Source organism: Schistocerca cancellata, chromosome 6, assembly GCF_023864275.1.
Source record: "Schistocerca cancellata isolate TAMUIC-IGC-003103 chromosome 6, iqSchCanc2.1, whole genome shotgun sequence".
In the NCBI taxonomy this organism is placed as follows: Eukaryota; Metazoa; Arthropoda; class Insecta; order Orthoptera; family Acrididae; genus Schistocerca; species Schistocerca cancellata.
Window position 1 is genome coordinate 443,169,783 of NC_064631.1, and position 21,772 is coordinate 443,191,554.

General features: G+C 43.5%; 1 protein-coding gene across 1 annotated transcript in view; it reads left to right on the forward strand.

Annotated features, from left to right (window-relative positions):
* The window catches only part of LOC126088377 (cytochrome P450 4C1-like), a 322,897-nt gene that overhangs the window by 219,578 nt on the left and 81,547 nt on the right, over positions 1–21,772 (forward strand). The window contains exons 6-8 of the mRNA XM_049906516.1: positions 4,687–4,860; positions 12,081–12,354; positions 21,574–21,749. Of these exons, the coding sequence (XP_049762473.1) occupies positions 4,687–4,860; positions 12,081–12,354; positions 21,574–21,749 (624 nt within the window). The remainder of the gene's footprint in view (positions 1–4,686; positions 4,861–12,080; positions 12,355–21,573; positions 21,750–21,772) is intronic.

The following is a 21,772-nucleotide window of genomic DNA, read 5'->3' on the forward strand; positions in this document are numbered from 1 at the left end:
TCGATGATGATGACGTCAACATAATACCTAAGCCATGAGCGGAGTAAATCTCTGACCCGGCCCGCAATCTAACCCAGGCCCGCTGCATGGCAGTGAGAGGCTCTGACAACCCAGCTAGAGGGGCGGACAGTCGGATCTGTTTTGAAGGCCAAAGGCTTTATTATACCGTATTAGGCAATGTAATGTGTTCTATTTTTGATGTTTCCACATTTTTGTCTAACCACTGTATGCAATGATCTCAAGTTAGCAATTCTTAATTCAGAGAAATTAAAGCAAATCCTGGAATAATTAGCAATAGATTTCTCATTTATTTTTGCTTGCTTCTAAATCAGAAGAGTATCAGCGGAATACTTCGAGTTGTGTTGAAGAGTGACCTTTTGCTGAAGTATCGTATCCTATTTTTATATGAAGAGAAATGTTAATATTCCTGAGAATGTGCAGTTCTTTCATGCATACTTTTTATGCCGATCGAAGTCTGAGTGTTTTAAGGTCATTGACGGCAGTATTGTGGACTAAGTCGATTAGGGTCATCCCTGCACTGGTCCTGCATTCTATCCTCACACGGGACGCGTTCCTCATCGTGAAGCACGCAAGATGTAGTGTCCTCCGTGGTTGCTGCAAGTTGTGCAACGCCTTGCCACATATCACGGAACGTGCTGCCCATCGTGATTTGTGGCCCCAGCGGTCTCCTGTGGCATCTGGCGCGTGAATCACACAGGTTCTTTATGATAAATGCACGCGCGTTAACCCTGTTAGCAACTGTCGAATAAAAGCAGACAAAACTGCAAAGAATATTCTGGGCTCTTCGATGGCTTGAACAGCAAACAACCCTATACAGCGAGCTAACATACATACTAGTAGAAGTTATTCATTAACTCAGTTGAATCTCATCCCATTTAGGTTTTATACTGAGTATAGTCAGTTTCTAATGTCACTCTGCTCATGCATAATATCTGTATGCCCGATGTTGCATTTACTACCACCATTCTGAAGTAACGTACTCCATAACATGAATTTCAAGATTCGAGACAAGTTTCGTAATTACATTTGAATGGAAGAGGAGATTTTTTTTCAAAGTTGCTTCTTATAACTGGAAAAGATTTTTACCGACAAGATATAAACTCGAGGCAGTCCATAAAACCAAGAGATAGGTATATATATACCTTACACGAAGTTTCATAGTAACAGAAACTTTCAGTGTGTGTGTTTACTTTCTGAATCACTCTGGCAATTAAGTTCAGATTTCCGATTGCTGGGGAAACATCCCCATCGTTAATATTTGCAGCAAATATTGCAGAAAATAGCTTTATTTTAGCTTTATTTACAATAAATAACATCGACTACTGAAGGTAATACTTCCATTAAATTAATAAGAATGACCCAGAACACGAAAAGAATTCTGCTACCTTGCACTTAGCATCTCACGACGCTATAGCTAAGTCATTACTAGATATCTGACTATGACAAATTGTATCAAAACGACGCGCTTAAGATAGATCATTGTGGCCTTTCACGGAACACAAGTTGTAATAGTAAAAACATGGAAAACAGTAACCCTTTTTCTGCCGAGGTTCAAATGGCTCTGAGCACTATGGGACTTAACATCTATGGTCATCAGTCCCCTAGAACTTAGAACTACTTAAACCTAACTAACCTAAGGACAGCACACAACACCCAGCCATCACGAGGCAGAGAAAATCCCTGACCCCGCCGGGAATCGAACCCGGGAACCCGGGCGTGGGAAGCGAGAAAGCTACCGCACGACCACGAGATGCGTTATCTGCCGATATGTGGCTTCATTTTATTATAACAAATCGTAGCTAAAATGACGCGTTTTCGAGAGATCTTCATTTTGCTGATGCTTTTGTTTCAACAACTTATATTCATTCGACGTACTCTGTGGTAAGGAAAACGCACAAAATACTTAGTTTAACTCAATATAATATGGGGGCACGTAACTTCTTCATGTGACGTAAAAGGATGTCGAATCTTAATAGCCTTCCTCCACGAGGCAAAAATCTGACATGTGAGATTCTTCATTTCATGCTCCGCAGCGTAGTAGAACCTGAAATTCCACTCCGTGATGCCACCAGCTTATCATCGACGTGCGTTTTGACGCCCCGTGAGACGACGGCACTATTTAGAGTCATTAAATAAGGTAGCGAGACTGAGAACTATTCCGGATCCACCAGTAAACACTCCGATTAAATCTATGTATTAATAATTTAGCTTGAGGCAATGTGACTCCTGGACGTGGCCGCAAGTGAAGCTCCATGCGATGCTACGTAATTTCAGAAGTATACCTGAAAGAAAATTTTGGTTGTGTGTGACATACAAGGTGGATTACTCTACAAGGACGAGCAGAGCGGGGTAACCGCACGGTGTTAGGCCTCCTGCCGCCGAGCAGTCAGTCAGCAGTGCGCAAGTAGCAGCAAGTGGCTTATTTAGCGTTCATATAAGTGTTGTAGTTCAGTTGAAAATTTGTTTGAGTGTTCTTAGCGCACTTGTTTAGTTAAATCCGCTAAATCATTGTGTAGTTTCGTATTTAGCAGAGGTAGATTTGCATTTTAATATCTGTGACGTGTAAAGTCGCGTAGTCGTCTGTCATTTGTTTACATCTTTCAAATAGTCTTTGTATGTTACTGACAGTACAGTTAGCCTTCTGCCGCCGAGCTGTGTGTCAGCAGTGCGCAAGTACGAGCATTACTGCGTTTACTAGGCAGTCTTGTATTTTAATAACCGTTTAAATTTTGTGTAGAACTGTAGATTAGTTCAGACGTTCTTTGCACAATAGTATTTAGCATGTATAGGAACTGCGACTGCTGTGTTCGGACGCGGGCTGAGTTGGCATCCCTTCGCTCCCAGCTTCAGGCAGTGTTGGCTTCAGTCACACAGCTTGACGCTGTTGCCAATGGGCATCACTGTGGGGGTCTGGACCGGGGTTTGTCGGGGACGGTCAGCTCGTCCCACGCATCCCCCGATCGAACTACCGCTGTGGCTGCCCAGGATGCTGCCCACATTGAGGCTGACCTCTCACCTGTGATAGAGTGGGAGGTCGTCTCGAGGTGTGGCAGGGGGCGAAAGACATTCTGGAGGGCTGACCGGAAGGCCTCTCCAGTTTGTCTGACGAACCAGTTTCAGGCTCTGTCTCCGGCTGATACTGATCTTCGGCCGAACATGGCTGCTTGTCCTGTTCCAGAGGTTGCCCCTCGGTCTGCAAGATCTGGGCGGTCGCAGAGGGTGGGCTTACAGGTAGTTGGGAGCTCCAACGTCAGTCTCGTAATGGGGCCCCTTAGGGATATGGCTACAAGGGAGGGGAAGAAAAACAATGTGCACTCCTTGTTCATACCGCGGGGAGTCATTCCAGATGTGGCAAGGGTCCTTCTGGATGCCATGAAGGGTACAGGGTGCACCCATCTGCAGGTGGTCGCTCATGTCGGCACCAATGATGTGTGTCGCTATGGATCGGAGGAAATCCTCTCTGGCTTCCGGCAGCTATCTGATTTGGTGAAGACTGCCAGTCTCGCTAGCGGGATGAAAGCAGAGCTCACCATCTGCAGCATCGTCGACAAGACTGACTGCTGACCTTTGGTACAGAGCCGAGTGGAGGGTCTGAATCAGAGGCTGAGACGGTTCTGCGACCTTATGGGCTCCAGATTCCTCAATTTGCGCCATAGTGTGGTGGGGTTTCGGGTTCTGCAGGATAGGTGAGGAGTCCTCTACGCACAGCAGGTGGCTACACGGGTAGCAGGGGTTATGTGGCGTGGACTGGGTAGTTTTTTAGGTTAGATGGCCTCGGGAAAGTACAGAAAGGGCAACAGCCTCAAAGGGTGCGGGGCAAAGTCAGGACATGCGGGGACCAAGCAGCAATCGGTATTGTAATTGTAAACCGTCGAAGCTGCGTTGGTAAAGTACCGGAACTTCAAGGGCTGATAGAAAGAACCGAAGCTGAAATCGTTATAGGTAAGGAAAGCTGGCAGAAGCCAGAGATAAATTCTGCCGAAATTATTACAAAGGTTCCGATGGTGTTTAGAGAGGACAAATTGTATGTAATCGGTGGTGGCGTGTTTGTCGCTGATAGTAGTAGTTTATCCTGTAGTGAAATAGAAGTGGATAGTTCCTGTGAATTATTATGGGCGGAGGTTATACTCAACAACCGAGCTAGGTTAATAATTGGCTCCTTTTACCGACCTCCAAACTCAGAATCATTAGTGGCAGAACAACAGAGAGAAAATATTGAATACATTTCACATAAATTTCCTCAGCATGTTATAGTCTTAGGTGGAGATTTCAATTTACCAGATATAGACTGGGACACTCAGATGTTTAGGACGGGTGGTAGGGACAGAAAATCGAGTGACATTATACTGAGTGCACATCCTAAAATTACCTTGAGAAATTAGTAATGACAATGGCACGTAAAGTGCTCTCCGCCACACACCGTTGGGTGGCTTGCGGAGTATAAATGTAGATTATCACGATTCGCTCGGTCCCCCGCCCCCATCCCCCCCCCTCCCCGTCGGAGGTTCGTAAGCAGTATGTAAACCTAGGGACCGAAGATCTCAACAGTTTTGTCCCTTAGGAACTTACCACAAATTTTCAATTTCTACAAGGACATCTAAAGTGCTACCAGAAAGAATGGTGTGGAACAGGCGGCGGACACTTGTATGGTTTGTTCTGTTGCAGGGTGTGGGTGGGCCCGCGGCTGTATGTGCTGCTGTCGCACCCGGAGCACGCGCGCCTCGTGCTGAGCACGGGGGCGCACGTGGACCGAGACGACTACATCATGGAGGTGCTGCGGCCGCTGACGGGCAACGGTCTGCTCGCCTCCAGGGGGGACCTCTGGCGCAGCCGACGCAGGTCAGCCTTGCCGGGCACTCACCTGGCGTCCATTTCTGCGAAATTTCGCTTTTATTGTGCACCTGAAACTTCACTTGTCTGTCACACTATTTTACTGGATGAAATTTGCCTTAGGCGTTTCGAAATTACATAATTTTCGAGGGTTACACAGCAACACATACACGCTATCATGAACGTGTAAAATTGATACATTAATGTTATAATGAATCTGCTAAAGTTTATGGGGAAAGCATACCAAACTTTGAAAATATAAAAAATCTTTTGCTAAAACACTGTTTACATATTGACTTACGGGTACATTACCCCTCGTCTTCTGTTGTGAACCACAGGCAAGTCCAATGTGATCGTAATGATTCGTGTTGCTAATTCAAGTTGATCCTAGCACATTGGACTCGTATTCGGGAGGACGACGGTTCAATCGCGCGTCCGGCCATCCTGATTTAGGTTTTCCGTGATTTCCCTAAATCGCTCCAGGCAAATGCCGGGATGGTTCCTTTGAAAGGGCACGGCAGACTTCCTTCCTCTTCCTCCCCGAATCCGATGAGACCGATGACCTCGCTGTCTGGTCTCCTTCCCCAACAACAACAACAAGTTGGTCACAAGAGGGCGCTTGTGTAGTATATATGCCTCAAATTACATATAGACTTGTATACAGAAATTTTAAAAAATGCAACGACGTAACTGTAAGACTAGTAAATAGTCATTACATTTGTCCTACAAGTAACTGAACTCTTTGAGTACTGAGTGGAGTTACATTGCAAACGGATCGACATTACTTATGGAGGTTCATGTTAACGAATAGCCAAAATCTACTATCAATCAGTTTTGAATACTTCATGTTTTGAGGTATCTTTACACGAAATGAGATTACATTTCACGGATTCAGTCACCCCTCCGCTCTTACCTCCCCCTTCCTCTATCTCGCTCTTGCAATATATTGACGGTACCATCTATCTACCTAGCTACCCACTACACACACCAACCTCTCAGCGCTTCCGTCATCCAGATTTCCATTTCTTCCTTTATAACCGGCCCATCCCTCTATCGCAATAAATTACTCTGCTGTGCAAAACTTAAGGACGAAAGTACGAGGGGTATTCGGAAAAGTAGGGTCCGCTCCGGTGCGACATGGAAACCACAGTGAAAATCTGACGAAGCTTTGCACAGATGTGTTAGGCAGTGTCTCTAGTACGCCTGTCGATCGCGGCACGTAGCTATTTTCAGTTCTGGGCTCACAGCGAGAACGTAAAAATGACTAGAAAGTACCTCCAAGTATGAGGGCCTGGTGAAAGATTTCGCCTTAAGCTATGCAACCCACATAACATAATTGTCACGCGTTTCGTTCTACACGTCAATTCTTGGCAGCACTCTGCAGGGACAATGAAGATGTTCCTGCAGCGTTTTCGATGGAAAGTGTTTGATCACCGATAATACAGCCCATAATTAGCTCCCCTGAGGTTCATTCGCGCTCACATGAATCGGTGGCTATGAAGACAACTTTTGGCACTGACAATGAGTTGTAGACCAGCTTTTTCCAAAGCTGTTTCACTGAGGAAGACTGCACTGTAGTTCCCTCTCTAGGTTGCCGCACAGATGACAAAATGGCAGATATCGAAATAGACGACAGAGGGATAGAGAAACAATTAAAATCACTCAAAAGAGGAAAGGCCACTCGACCTGATGGGATACCAATTCGATTTTACACAGAGTACGCGAAGGAACTTGCCCCCTTCTTGTAGCGGTGTACCGTAGGTCTCTAGAAGAGCGTTGCGATCCAAAGGATTGGAAAAGGGCACAGGTCATCTGCGTTTTCAAGAAGGGACGTCGAACAGATGTGCAGAACTATAGAACTATGTCTCTAAAGTCGATCAGTTGTAGAATTTTGAAACACGTATTATGTTCGAGTATAATGACTTTTCTGGAGATTAGAAATCTACTCTGTAGGAATCAGCATGGGTTTCGAAAAAGTCGATCGTGTGAAACCTAGCTCGCGCTATTCCTCCACGAGACTCAGAGAGCCATAGACACGGGTTCCCAGGTAGATGCCGTGTTTCTTGACTTCCGCAAGGCGTTCGATACAGTTCCCCACAGTCGTTTAATGAACAAAGTAAGAGCATATGGACTATCAGACCAATTGTGTGATTGGATTGAAGAGTTCCTAGATAACAGAACGCAGCATGTCATTCTCAATGGAGAGAAGTCTTCCGAAGTAAGAGTGATTTCAGGAGTGCCAGAGATGAGTGTTGTAGGACCGTTGCTATTCACAGTATATATAAATGACCTTGTGGATAACATTGGAAGTTCACTGAGGCTTTTTTGCAGATGATACTGTAGTATATCGTGAGGCTGTAACAATGGAAAACTGTACTGAAATGCAGGAGGATCTGCAACGAATTGACGCATGGTGCAGGGAATGGCAATTGAATCTCAATGTAGCCAAGTGTAACGCGCTGCGAATGCATAGAAAGATAGAGCCTTTATTATTTAGCTACAATTTAGCAGGTCAGCAACTGGAAGCAGTTAATTCCATAAATTATCTGGGAGTACGCATTAGGAGTGATTTAAAATAGAATGACCATACAAAATTAATCGTCAGTAAAGCAGATGCCACACTGAGATTCATTGGAAGAATCCTAAGGAAATGCAATCAGAAAACAAAGGAAGTAGGTTACAGTACACTTGTTCGCCCACTGCTTGAATATTGCTCAGCAGTGTGGGATCCGTACCAGATAGGGTTGATAGAAGAGATAGAGAAGATCCAACGGAGAGCAGCGCGCTTCGTTACAGGATCATTTAGTAATAGCGAAAGCGTTACGGAGGTGATAGATAAACTCTAGTGGAAGCCTTTGCTGGACAGACGCTCAGTAGCTCAGTACGGGCTTTTGTTGAAGTTTCGAGAACATACCTTTTCCGAGGAGTCAAGCAGTATATTGCTCCCTCCTACGTATATCTCGCGAACAGACCATCAGGATAAAATCAGAGAGATTAGAGCACACACAGAGGCATACCGACCATCTTTCTTTCCACGAACAATACGAGACCGGAATAGAAGGGAGAACCGATAGAGGTACTCAAAGTACCCTCCGCCACACACCGTCAAGTGGCTTGCGGAGTATGGATGTAGATGTAGATGTAGATGTAATGGAAAGTTGGTACAACGCTACGACAGAAGTCGGAAGGACGACTATGTAGATAAGTAGCTGGAAGTAAACTGTTGCAAATGAAACATCTTTGATTTTTACAGTGATTTCCATTTCTCGACCGATCGTGCCTTACTTTTCGAAAAGCTCTCGTACGTAATATACCAATGGCAAGTAACATAACTCGACGAATCTTGCACCATATATGGAAAGAACTATTACAGTATAGTGCAAAATGTAACTGAAAGTAATATGCAATGAGACAAACAGAGATATTACTTTTGTTCAAAGACAGTAATTACACTGTATTCACCGCTATTTACCATTGTCCCCTGGGCATTACAAAAGACAGGACGTTGTTCTTAACACAGTTTCTGATCACCACGGACGACAGTGCATGCTCTGCAACGTGCTCTGTTGTTGACCACAAGCTTGATAAGCAGTTTTTGTGGTGAGGCGTTCCATTCCTTCACAAGTGCTGTTGACTGCCGCGGATAGTTGTTGGTGCATGTGAACATGCCGCAGTACGTCTCCTCAATGCGTCCCATATGTGCTCCATGGGATTTAAGTCGGGAGAACGATCAGGACAGTCCATACACTGGATAACCTATCGTGTCAAGGTCTGTGCCTTCTCCACTGTTTCGTGCGGTCGTGCATTGCCGTCCAAAAAAATTAAGTCAGGGCGGAATGCACCTCTAAAAAGACTGACATTGGCAATGAATACAGCTTCAGAATAACGTTGACTGCTGAGTTTACGTGTTCAAAGATATGGAGGTCAGTACGTCCAAGCGACATTATACCTTCTGATATCGAACATTGTCGAAAGTGATCTTTTGGTTCTCCAGATGGTGTCGTGTGGGAAGGCATTATGTTGCATGGCCATACTGACCTCCATTTCTTTGGACACGACATACTCAGTTGTCAACATTATTGTGACGCTGTAGTCTTTCTCCATGTGAGTCTTCTCAGGGGTGCATTTGGCTCTCACTTCATTTTTATGGACGAGTATACGCTCCCGCTTCGATCAGCGCAAGTCGACGAGCTTTTGGAACGAAAGGATATTCAGCGTCCTCCGACTTAAATCGTATGGAGCATGTGTGGGGTGTGTTTAGGATGCGTAGTACATCCACATGCACCAACGACCATAGAGCAGTTGTCAATTGGTCAATTGCACTGATGGAGGAATGAAACGGCGTAACATAAGGACCCTTTAGCAACCTTGAAGCGAGCTAGGACACATGTCGCAGCGCATGCGTCGCTGTCCATGGTGAACAGATACCCTGCTCATAACCAATGATTCGCCTCTTGTCTTGTACAGGGAACCATCATGCATTGACTGACTTCAGCATAATTATTGCCTTTGAATAAAAGTGTCGTTTCTCTTCGTCTCATTACGTTTTTCTTTTTTTCATTTACCTTTTGAACTATATTGGAGCAGGTCTTTCAATGTATGGCGCAAATTTCATCATCGGGCTGTGTGTTTCTTGTCAGTGACGCGTCATGCGGAAGTTATCTCTAGCCTTAAGTATTGCATACCAGTGTAAACAGCATTACGCTAAAACTGTTTTCTTTGCAAACTGTAGTATTATAACACTTAGTAATTAAAGTCAATTTTCCAAATAGCACTGAAAGCATTAGAACAATTTAAAAAACAATGTAAGTTAGAAGTGAGGTGCTGAAAACAAGATAATACTTTGTTCCTTTGCTTCGCTGTTCAGTGATCTGTTACTAACGTCGGTTTAGTTTCGTACAGTCTGCAGTGCTACGACACTTATCTACAACATAAGAACCCAATTGTTCCATCCGAACCCGGCGTAATGTGTATGGCAGCGTGCCCAGGCAGCTGTCTGTGGCAACAGGCAAAGGGAGGATACCCGCCCGCCACACACGCCGGTCAAACCTTGTAGACTGAGCGTAAGACCGCCTCCAAATTATTGTACCTCTTCTACATCACCATTGAAGTGAAAAGAACAACTCGTTGTCATTGCGAAGGGAGCTTAGAATTTGGTTTTCCACATTGTTAACAACATTAATAGCATCAATCGGCTCACTGAGGAGAAACATAACGATTGTCAATCTTCCTTCACGAATGTACAACAAAGAAGAAGTGCCAAAGCGCGAGTATGATGCTACACAGCAAATTTCACAAACATTATCTTACACGGACGTCCACGCAATTCAAAGCATCATCCATGGTTAAAGTGTTATACAGTTAAAATACATAACAGGTAATAAATAAACTATTTTGTGTTCTGTTGTTGTCTTCAGATGGAAGACTGATTCGATGCAGCTCTCCATCTTATGCTATCCTGTACGATCCTCTTCAACTCCGGATAACAACTGCAGCCTACATCTATTTGAACCTCTTCCCTTCCCCCTCCCCCTCCCTACGTACACACTTCCCTAAATTGATGATACCTAGATATCTCAAAATGCGCCCCATCAGCGGATCCCTACTTTGAGTCAAGCTGTGCTACAAATGTCTTTTCTCCCCAGTTCTGTTCAGTACCTCCTCAGTAGTTACATAATCTACCCATCTAATCTTCAGCATTATTCTAAAGTGTCCCTTTTCAAAAACGTCTATTCTCTTCTTGTCTGAACTGTTTATCGTACACGTTTCACTTACACACAAGGCAACACATGCGACAACTTCAGAAAAGACTTCTGAACTCTTCAAGCTATATTCGATGCTAAAAAGTTACTCTTCGCAGGAACGCTTCTCTTAGCCTACATTTTATATGCTCTCTACTTCGGCTATTATCGGTTATTTTACTGCCCAAATAGCAAAACGATACCTACGTTCATCTACTAGTTTTAATGTCTAATGTGGTAGTCTGTGTCCCTCAGCATCGGCTGCTTTAATAAGACTACATTCCAATCCCCGTATTTTGCTTTCTTTGATGTTAATCTTATATTTTGTTCAAAAGACACTGTTCATTCCGTTTAATTGCTCTTCCAAGTGCTTTGCTGTCTCTGACAGAATTACAGTGTCACTGGTGAACCTCACAGGTTCTATCTCTTCCAATGAACTGTAATTCTTCCACCAAATTTTCTTTGCTTTTCTTTACTGCTTGTCCAAGGTACAGATTGACTAACATCGAGCATAAGCTACAATACTGTTTCATTCCCTTTTTAACCAGTGCTTCCTTTTCGTGTCCCTAGACTCTTATAACTGCTATCTGGTTTCTGTAGAAGTTGTACCTTTCGCTTCCCCCAATTTACTCTTGCTGAATGACCATATTATCACTCCTTAAAGGGACACACTGGTCACTCTGGAGCGCTATTGATGGAATAGAACTAGCGCAGAGCGGTCATATAAGACCCCACCGCTGCTTTAATAAATGGAAGGCAGGTTGTGTGTATGTGCCAATCAGTTGTGTGGAATCAGTGCAGTAAGATGGACTGATGTGGAGGCAAAATGATTTATACAGTCCAATCTAGCCACGTGACGAATGATGATGGTGATGATGATGATGATGAAATAATGAGGTCAATACAAACACCCAGACCCTGGGCAGAGAAAATCCCCAACCCGGCCGAGAATTCAACCCGGGACCCCGTGATCCAGTGGCAGCAACTAAAGCCACTAGACCACGAACTGCAGACAAAATGGCTGACAGGAGCAACCGTGTCCATAAACACACAGTTAATGACCATACCTCATCTCTTGCTGTCTCAATGAGGGCTGTCCATGTGTGGTACACTTTAACCACGGTGGCATGCGAACATTTTACAAACTTTGCTGTTTCGGTAATGCTTCCACCGTTGGCCTGAAAGACAATGATCACGCCCTTTCGGTCGTTACACTAATCGCTCTGTTTCCGCATTACCGCACTGTTTTCCGCGTCCCCCGAGACGTTTTATACACCCTCCACTGCTAGTGATGTCACCTGCCATCTTGAGTTTTTGTTGCATGTTGATATGGAACACAGGCAGTGATCACATTACTGGAACTGAACCGTGTGTTATCTGGTTGGTACTGGGACAGTGTAACCTGTTACCTATAACTAACGATTTAGCTAATTGCTAGCTGTTAGGGTAGCCCTAGCCCCTGTTAACAAGGCCAGTTGATGGTTGCAGGCTGCTGAGCCGCGTGTACAAGACGCAGTGGCTGCAGGAGCAGTACACGTGGCTGCAGAAGGCCGCAGAGACGCTGGTGTCGGCGATGCGACCGCTGTGGAGCGACGAAGCCTCAGCCGCAGGGGCCGAGGAGGAGACCCTTGGGCACCTGGCCGCCTGCACGCTCGACCAGGTGGCCGGCTCAGTGGTGGGCCGCAGCCTGCTGGCCGGCGGCGCCGACGGCGTCGGCTTCGTCAAGGACTACATGAGGGCCGTCCAGACGCTGCACGCCAGGGTACGTACCAGCAGGAGGCCGCCGTCTGCAGGGCAGGAACAGTTCTGACAAGCTAAAACTGTGAGTCGGACTGGGACTCGAACCCGGTACCTCGCCTTTTCCAGCCAAATACTCTTAACTCTTTCCTAAGTTTTATACTTCGCTGCTGAGCATCAAGTTGGTAAAAAGACGAGGGCTAATAGAAAACCTAGGGTAACATAAGAGATATTGAATTTAACTGATGAAAGTAGAAATTACAAAAATGCAGTAAATGAACCAGGCAAAAAGGAATACAAACGTCTCAAAAATGAGATCCACAGGAAGTGTAAAATGGCTAAGCAGGGATGGCTAGAGGACAAATGTAAGGATTTAGAGGCGTATATCACTAGGGGTAAGATAGATACTGCCTGCAGGAAAATTAAAGAGACCTTTGGAGAAAAGAGAACCACTTGTATGAATATCAAAAGCTCAGATGGAAGCCCAGTTCTAAGCAAAGAAGGGGAAGCAGAAAGGTGGAAGGAGTATATAGAGGGTCTATAGAAGGGCGAGGTTCTTGAGGACAATATTATGGAAGAGGAAGAGGATGTAATGAAGATGAAATGGGAGATATGATACTGCGTTAAGAGTTTGACAGAGCACTGAAACACCTAAGTCGAAACAAGGCCCCGGGGGTACACAACATTCCATTAGAACTACTGACAGCCTTGGGAGAGCCAGTCCTGACAAAACTCTACCTACTGGTGAGCAAGATATATGAGACAGGCGAAATACCGTCAGACTTCAAGCAGAATATAATAATTCCAATCCCAAAGAAAGCAGAGGCTGACATGTGAAAATTACCGACCTATCAGTTTAATAAGCCACGGCTGCAAAATACTAACACGAATTCTTTACAGACGAATGGAAAAACTGGTAGAAGCCGACCTCGGAGAAGATCAGTTTGAATTCCGTAGAAATGTTGGAACACGTGAGGCAATACTGACCCCACGACGTATGTTAGAAAATAGATTAAGGAAAGGTAAACCTACGTTTCTAGACTTAGAGAAAGCTTTTGACAATGTAGACTGGAATACTCTCTTTCAAATTCTGAAGGTGGCAGGGGTCAAATACAGGGAGCGAAAGGCTATTTTCAATTTGTAGAGAAACCAGAGGGCAGTTATGAGAGTCTAGCGGCATGAAAGGGAAGCAGTGGTTGGGAAGGGAGTGAGACAGAGTTGTAGCCTATCCCCGATGTTATTCAATCTGGATATTGAGCAAGCACTAAAGGAAATTCGGAGCAGGAATTAAAATCCACGGTGAGGGAATAAAAATTTTGAGGTTCGCGGATGACATTGTAATCCCATCAGAGACAGCAAAGGACCTGGAAGAGCAGCTGAACGGCATGGACAGTGTTTTGAAAGGAGGATATAAGATGAACATCAATAAAAACGAAACGGGGATTATGGAATGTAGTCGAATTAAATCGGGTGATGCCGAGGAAATTAGATTAGGAAGTGAGACACTTCAAGTGGGTAATGAGTTTTGCTATTTGGGGAGCAAAGTAAATGATGATGGTCGAAGTAGAGAGGATATAAAATGTAGACTGGCAATGGCAAGGAAAGCATTTCTGAAGAAGAGGAATTTGTTTACATCAAGTACAGATTTAAGTGTCAGGTAGTCGTTTCTGAAAGTATTTGTATGGAGTGTAGCCATGTATGGATGTGAAACGTAGACGACAAATAGTTTGGACAACAAGAGAATAGAAGCTGTCGAAACGTGGTGCCACATAAGAATGCTGAAAATTAGATGTGTAAATCACCTAACTAATGAGGAGGTATTGAATAGAATTGGGGAGAAGAGAAATTTGTGGCACAACTTGACTAGAAGAAGGGATCGGTTGGTAGGACATATTCTGAGGCATCAAGGAATCACCAATTTAGTATTGGAGGGCAGCGTGGAGGGTAAAAACCGTAGAGGGAGACCAAGAGATGAATACACTAAACAGATTCAGGAGGATGTAGGTTGCAGTTGGTACTGGGAGATGAAGAAGCTTGTACAGGATAGAGTAGTATGGAGAGCTGCATCAGACCAGTCTCTGGACTGAAGACCACAACAACAACATACTTTGCAGAAGTTGTGTTGCAACTACCTCCACAGTTGAATGAGTTATCTAGTCAGGACTCACGATCCACCGTCATATCTTCACTCCACCAGTACCTCTCTCCTACATTTCATATTTCTCAGATGTTAAGTTGCAACTACGTCCACATTCGAATGGTTGGCAGCTCTCTGAGGTCTCTGGCTATACACCATAATAAAAAGCTGAGTGAAGTTGAAAATGTTTCACACAATATCTGAACAGACCTAATGACGGAAAATGACAAAGAACTAAGAAGGAAAAAGTAAAAATGGTTGGCGTCGCTGCCTTCTGAGTGGCAGGATTCGGGCTTGGTTCCCGGTACCTCTTTATGGGTTTTCTGAGGTACGGTGTCTGTAACGGTGTCTAGCCTTGTGAGGCTAAATGAGGGGCTGTTTCAATAAAGAAGCAGCGGAATTACCGGGATTCACCTACTATCAATAGGAGTTGGAGCGGTTGGCGACGGGCTGATCACGTGTCGCACGGTCATACATTACTCCGCGTACCGCCATGTGAGCAGCAGTCAGCCCGTCGGACAGGCCTAATACCTAGTCCCCAAGTGGTGTTTACGTTTACACTTACGTTCCCCTGCATGATGGGGCATAGGCGAGGTTGTGATTTTGAGTCCCTGTAAGGTACAAATTTTTGATCTGCCATTAAGTTTCAAAACCGTGCAAAATTCGCAGCACAGTGGACGATTCATTATAGAAGATGTATCTTTCATAGCAATTATTCATTGGGTGTTTGATACCAGGCTCGAGACAAAATTTATGTTTTCGTATCGTGAATAGCCTTTCAGTATCAACACCCATTATAGTCTGTTTCCACATCCAATACAGTCTTGCGCGAAGGGCGTTCAATAAGTGATGCAAGACATTTTTTTCTCGGCCAGTTTTGGTTGAAAAAATTTAGAACTTGTTGTGGGACATCTTGGAATATTCCTCGTTCAGCACGTATAGATTCATGAAGTTGCGATAGTTGGCGCATTGAGTTTCTTTTGGCGGAAACCCAAAGCATCGACGATATTCATAGGTGTTTGCAGAATGTCTAAGGGGACCTGGCAGTGAACAGGAGCACGGTGAGTCGTTGGACGAGGCGCTCATCACCATATCAACGAGGTCGCGCAAACCTGTGTGATCTCCAGTGCGACGGTCAGCTGCATAGATCTGTGACTCCTGAAATGTTGGAACGTGCGGTCACAATCATTCGGTCGACGAATCACAGTCAAACACCTCACTTCACAACTGGACGTCTCTTTTGGTACTGTTCACATACTCGTCCACCAGTTGGGGTACTCAGAGGAGTTTGCCCGTTGGGTTCCTCAACGCTTACAAAACACCACAAATAGCAACGAAGGACTATCTGTGTGGAATGACTTGCGCGTTACGAGGGTGATGATGGGAGGTTATTGATGCTGTAAGCCGCTGGTTGTGATGTAGACCGGGCAGACACAACCGTGCGGACGTACAGGCCTTCTCAGTAAGGTGGCGTAAGGCCGTCGCGTTACACGAAGATTGTATCGAAAATTGGAATTTTGTAGCCAGAAGAGTGGGAAATAATATGGCTTATTGGAATCTTGAATAGAATCAATCCGCTTTCAGATAAAAATTTGTTGCATCACTTATCGGAACGCTCCTCAAATTAGAGTCTTGCTATGTAACTGGTCATGCAGCATGTCTAGATAATCATTCGCGTAACTGTAATACTGCACATTGGATATGTAGTGATAGGGAAGCAGTAACATTACTATATAGCTGTCAAAATCGTGGAAGGTTCTCTGTCGTGCTTCGCTACCCGCCTGAGACCCTACCGGTACTCAGGCTTCAGTCGGTAGGTACTTGAAACAAAGTGAAGAACGGTACACCAGACAATACGACAGTTCTAGACTTCTCATTCTTAGTATTTCTCGACATCATCTTATCTTTCAACAAGCTAATTAGTAGAATGGCTTTTGCAATTTACTTATAAATATTTATTCATTTATCACTTTTGTGTCGTCATGTTGACTTGACGTTGCTCTTCCAGGCTAAACATTCATTAATCTGATCTTAGGTACGTTACTTCCCGCGGCTGTTAGTAACTCTCGCAAGACGTCAGTGTGATAAGACATTTGCCGGCCAATTCAAGACGCCGCAAATGCTTACCGTGTTAGGGAGACGAATACACCAGATTATTTTTCACGGGAATCTACGGTGAACGTCACCCACGTCCCTCTCAACTCATCCCATGGCTTCGTAAAAGGGCTGGACTAGAGCGTAAGTTTGATGACAGTAGTAACAGAAACAGAACGCATAGTAATCATTCGCCACGCTTCACAGGAATTTCCTCACAGTGACTGTTACTCCCCAGAGAGATCAGCACGCCGCCCGCTTACCTGCAGATATGACCTTGTCAGCTACAAGGGTTCCATGAGTGGATGAGAAAGCTATCATATTCCGATATCTCCAACACGGAGTGAATTGGGCGTTAAACAGCTTAAGGTCTTTAGAAACGACCAAGCGGGTTTTGAAAGTCAGTAGGGCGAAAAAGAATCGAGCAGAAACATCAAATTTATTTTTATTTACTTGTTTACACGTCAAGTTCCGTAGGACCAAATTGAGGAGCAAATCTCCAAGGTCATGGAATGTGTCAGTACATGAGATTACAACATAAAAGTAATAACAGATAAAAATAAATGTTCATGAACATGAAAAAAGTCAGTCCATAAGTTTAAGTAAACGCTACAAGAAATTCAATAAAAATCAGCTTAATTTTTCAAGGAACTGCTCGACAGAATAATGTATTATCTGATCAAAAGCATCCTGATACATATTAGTGGACATTAGTTCGGGTGGAGTTCTCCCATCGGCTTCATGACGCCTTCAACTCTGCTAGGTACAGTGAGTTGTCTGAATGTCTCTCGAGGAATGCTATTCTTCCATCAAGAAAGGAAACAAGAGTAGGTGGTGATGTTGACGCTGCGGTCTGGAGGTAAGTTGACGTTCTAATCAGCACCACAGGTGTTCCATCGAGTTCAGGTCTCGTCTTGGAAGGCGAGATCATTTCATTAATTTTACTGTCCACAAATCATTGCCTTACTTTACAGATGCTGCTTTCTGACAAGGTGCCTTGTCATGCTTACACAATGATCATCTCTCAAATGCTTGTTCGTACTCTACCTCCTTTACCACTACCTTAAGCGGTGCATGGACACTACACTTCAAACAAGTAATCTCCCGCACCATATCACCACTTCCCCCGTAAACAACACATGATGGCAGCTAACGTTCGCCAGGCATTCACCAAACCCAGTCCCTTCAATCGGATTGCTACAATGTATAACTTGATTCATCACTGCAAAACACTGGTTTCCAGTCATCCACAGTCCAGTGCCGTCTCTCTTTACACCACCTCAAGCTTCGCTTAGCACTGACTAAGGAAATGTGTGGCTTATGAGGAGCTGCTCGACCATTGTGTCCCAAACTCCCTACGCACTGTCATGGTGTTAGCTGGACTGCTGCTGACACTCTGGAACTCACGAGTGATCCCTTGCGCTAATTTCATGCGATTTTTTGCAGTCGTTCTTCGCAATGCTCGACTGGCCCTTTCCGTCAGAGGGGTGAGATCTGCCTGGTTTTGATTTAGATGTGGTTGTTCCTTCGCGTCTTTGCTTCACAAGCACTTCACCAACAGCCGGCATGGGCAGATTTAGCGGGACGACATTGTTCCTGATAGATTTGTTACTCAGTGAAAATCCAATGGCCACTCTCTTGACCGATCCATTCCATTGTTACCGCCTCTCTACCGACTACACAATACTCCCCGCCTCCTTTTATACTGCCTAGTGAAAAATTGTTCATTACATTGGCCGGCCGGAGTGACCGAGCGGTTCTAGACGCCACAATCTGGAACCGCGCGACCGCTACGGTCGCAGGTTCGAATTCTGCCTCGAGCATGGCTGTGTGTGATGTCCTTAGGTTAGTTAGGTTTAAGTAGTTCTAAGTTCTAGGAGACTGATGACCATAGATGTTAAGTCCCATAGTGCTCAAAGCCATTTTTCATTACATTAGGATGTCCGGATACTTTTGATCAGATACTGTAGATTAGGAATGAGAGAAGACTTGCAAACAGTTTTGACTATTGTCAGAAATTGGGTATGCGCTCGACCAGCAGTTACGGAACCGAATCTACTACCTCTAGGAATGGTGAACGAGATGGCAGTGAAACCATTTTAAGCCCCTGGTATAGTACATACAACTGATTTTCTGCCGTTTCCCCTAAATGTTAAATAATCGTGAAGGAACAGAAACAAGGTATATATCGAATACAGAAGTCAATGTTTGCGGTCTACAAAGCACAGTGTATAGAATGATAATATATCGAAATAGCCAAATTGAACACTAAGCAGCTGTAAAAGTGATACATGAGTATCAGTGACTTCATACGCCAAAGTATTAACTACAGGAGATAAAGAATTTTCAGACGCAGGCCAAAAAGAAGAAATAACAGTATTAAAAGTATTACTCACGCGAATGAAGACAAATTTGAAACAATTAGGTAAGCAAAAGCTGTAATAAGCCAATACTTAAATGGGAAAATGTTAGAATACGAGCTATTTACAGTTCTACAGAGATTCGGTAGATCCATAAATGCATGAAGAAGGAATAAATTTATTGAATTTGAATGGAAATATTGTTTGGTAATATAAACATTTAAACAAAAAATCGGTCTTTTTCGTAGTTGTAGAAGGATTGCTTTGTCACATATTGGCTACACAGTTTACTCAAAGTTAGAGGCAATGAACTTGGTAAGATAGCTGTGCCCCACATAAGAGAAGGAGTTCCATAGGTAACACGACAGCACTGAAACAACTAAACTAGACAACATTATGAATATAACGAAGAATCTTTAATTTGTAGAGTATGTACAAGAATTTCAACAAGTCAAGACAAGAAAACTTATCAACATTCTGTTCAACAAGATAACTGCTAATGTAATCTTATTAAACGTGTGAATTTTATCGCCAGTACAGCGACAAAAATAATTTTCAATGTGCTTCATTACCATCGCATGATATGTCAACAAGATATATCTTAGAAATTTTTTATTAAGACGGAAGAGGATTGGCTTCTCGAGGAAGGGACTTCGAAATCTCTGATAAAAAGCTGCAAAAAGAATTCAAAATATCGGAAACAAATGGGAAAATAAACATTCTCACACTTAAGAAAATATAATCGTGTAGAAGAACGGGAGATTACCAATGATTATAAACCACAACAAAGAAGAAATATTGGACGACTAATGACAAGATGGAAAAGAAGAATTACTAAGAGCTTTGCGTGTATTTACGTACAGTGTAACGTTTCTTTCCGTGGAGGCATATAAAAGAGAGAGAAATATTTAATTTAATAAGAAATGCGTAATGTATGAATATGACTTTGGCTCTGGAATGACACATTACAAATACGATGGTACGATTTGGTTAACACTTTAAAACACACACACACACACACACACATTAAAATATTCAGTCTCTATTAATTTAGATCGAGTATTATATTCCTCCTATGTATCAGGCCCTGAAGGGTACTGATAATCACCATTGTTTGAAGGCTCGTTGACCGTAAAACACTTACTGTGATTGCCACGTAAAATGCGCAAACGAATATAAATCGGACTTCGTAAAAATAGATCTGTAAGCTCACTTCTAGGCAATAAAATACTTAAACGTCATGGCGAGTGAACTATCAGTCGCTTTGCCTTCAAACAACGTGAGCGAAATTTCCCGATACATCCATCTGTAGCACACAATTTCATTGACCTACTCAGTATTGCGATGTCAAAGGGTTATCTGCAATAAGTGCCTGGCACGTGATATTTAAGAATGGAAGTATTATTACATTCATCTGTAACACACAATTTCATTGACCTACTCAGTATTGCGATATCAAAGGGGTATCTGCAATAAGTGGCTGGCACGTGATATTTAAGGATGGAAGTATTATTATTTCATAAAAGAACAAATCATGAGTATCGGTAACATTACCTTTGACTGTACCAACGGCTCAAACAGAAGTAATTCACATTAAGAGGAAGTCACTGTTTCCTTAAAAGTTCATTTCATTCTCTAAGAAAAATGAATACGGATTTTCCATAGACATTGATTTCACCTATAGTCTCTGAATTTCCTTTAACACTTGTTCATTAGGCTTTTACATTACATATTACGCGTAACATAATAGTTTTTAATAGGTTTAAAGTTCTTCGCATTTTTCAGATACATTTTAGTAGCAGTGACAGATAGTAGTCTATTACTTTGTCAAGATTGTCTCGCATGCTTATTTACGAATTGTGGGCTACCGATTAGTCTAAGATGACTGATAGAGCTCGAGGTCTGCGTTGTTCGTGGCGAAGATTATTATCAACGACTCCATGTCATAGTTGACGCAACGTGTGGAAATTCCACAGGACTCCATCCCTGGTTAGGGTCTGATATAAGGAGCTGTGGCAGCAACTCTAGAGCCCGCACCTGCATATGGATCATTACAGTTTAGCAGATGCAACGTCAGCTGTCTCCACAGAGACAGCACGTCAGCGGAGTTTTCCCGTAGTGGAGATCTCCGCTACCTGCCCTAAGCCACCTGACAAACAATGATCCGTGCCGCCGGTGTGACTACCTTCAGCCAGCCAGCCACCCAGGTGAAGCAGTTATTAAAATGTTACTTTTCACTTGAAAATAAAATTTGTGAATGTCTAAAGTTTACTACGTAATTTCGTAAAACTGCTATCCTTATTTTGCCCTTTCAGTATAAATTCACCACCGATAGTATTTTAGCTGTTTAGTAGCCTGCATAAGCACTTCTAATAATTAGGAGATAGACAGGCAGTCAGTACCCTGAAAATTTTCATTAATTATTCGATTTGTATTTCACCGATCAAGTTGGTTCGGAAGTTCACAGCTTTGGCTATAAGTTTCTTCTCTATTAGATGTGTAACTACTTATCATGGAACAAGGCAGTTCTTTATGTTGCCAATGTTGCTTCTTTTGGTGCATTTTGGGCTCGTACTAGTCCCAAATGCTGTAATGTAAGTAGCAAACATTATAATACGCGGATTCCTATACTGTATAGGGTTTTATGTTTCAGGTTATGAACCCATTTCTGCTCGTGACTCCAATATTCAAGTTATCAAGTCTTGGTAGGGAACAAGTGAAACTGGCAAATTCCATGCATCAGTTCATCGATGACTCTGTAGAGAAAATGAAGAAACTACCATCAGACGAAAGTGAAAGCTGCGACTCTGGAGCTAGCTCAGCAGGAAGGTACGTACCTCAGTGCTCTGCTG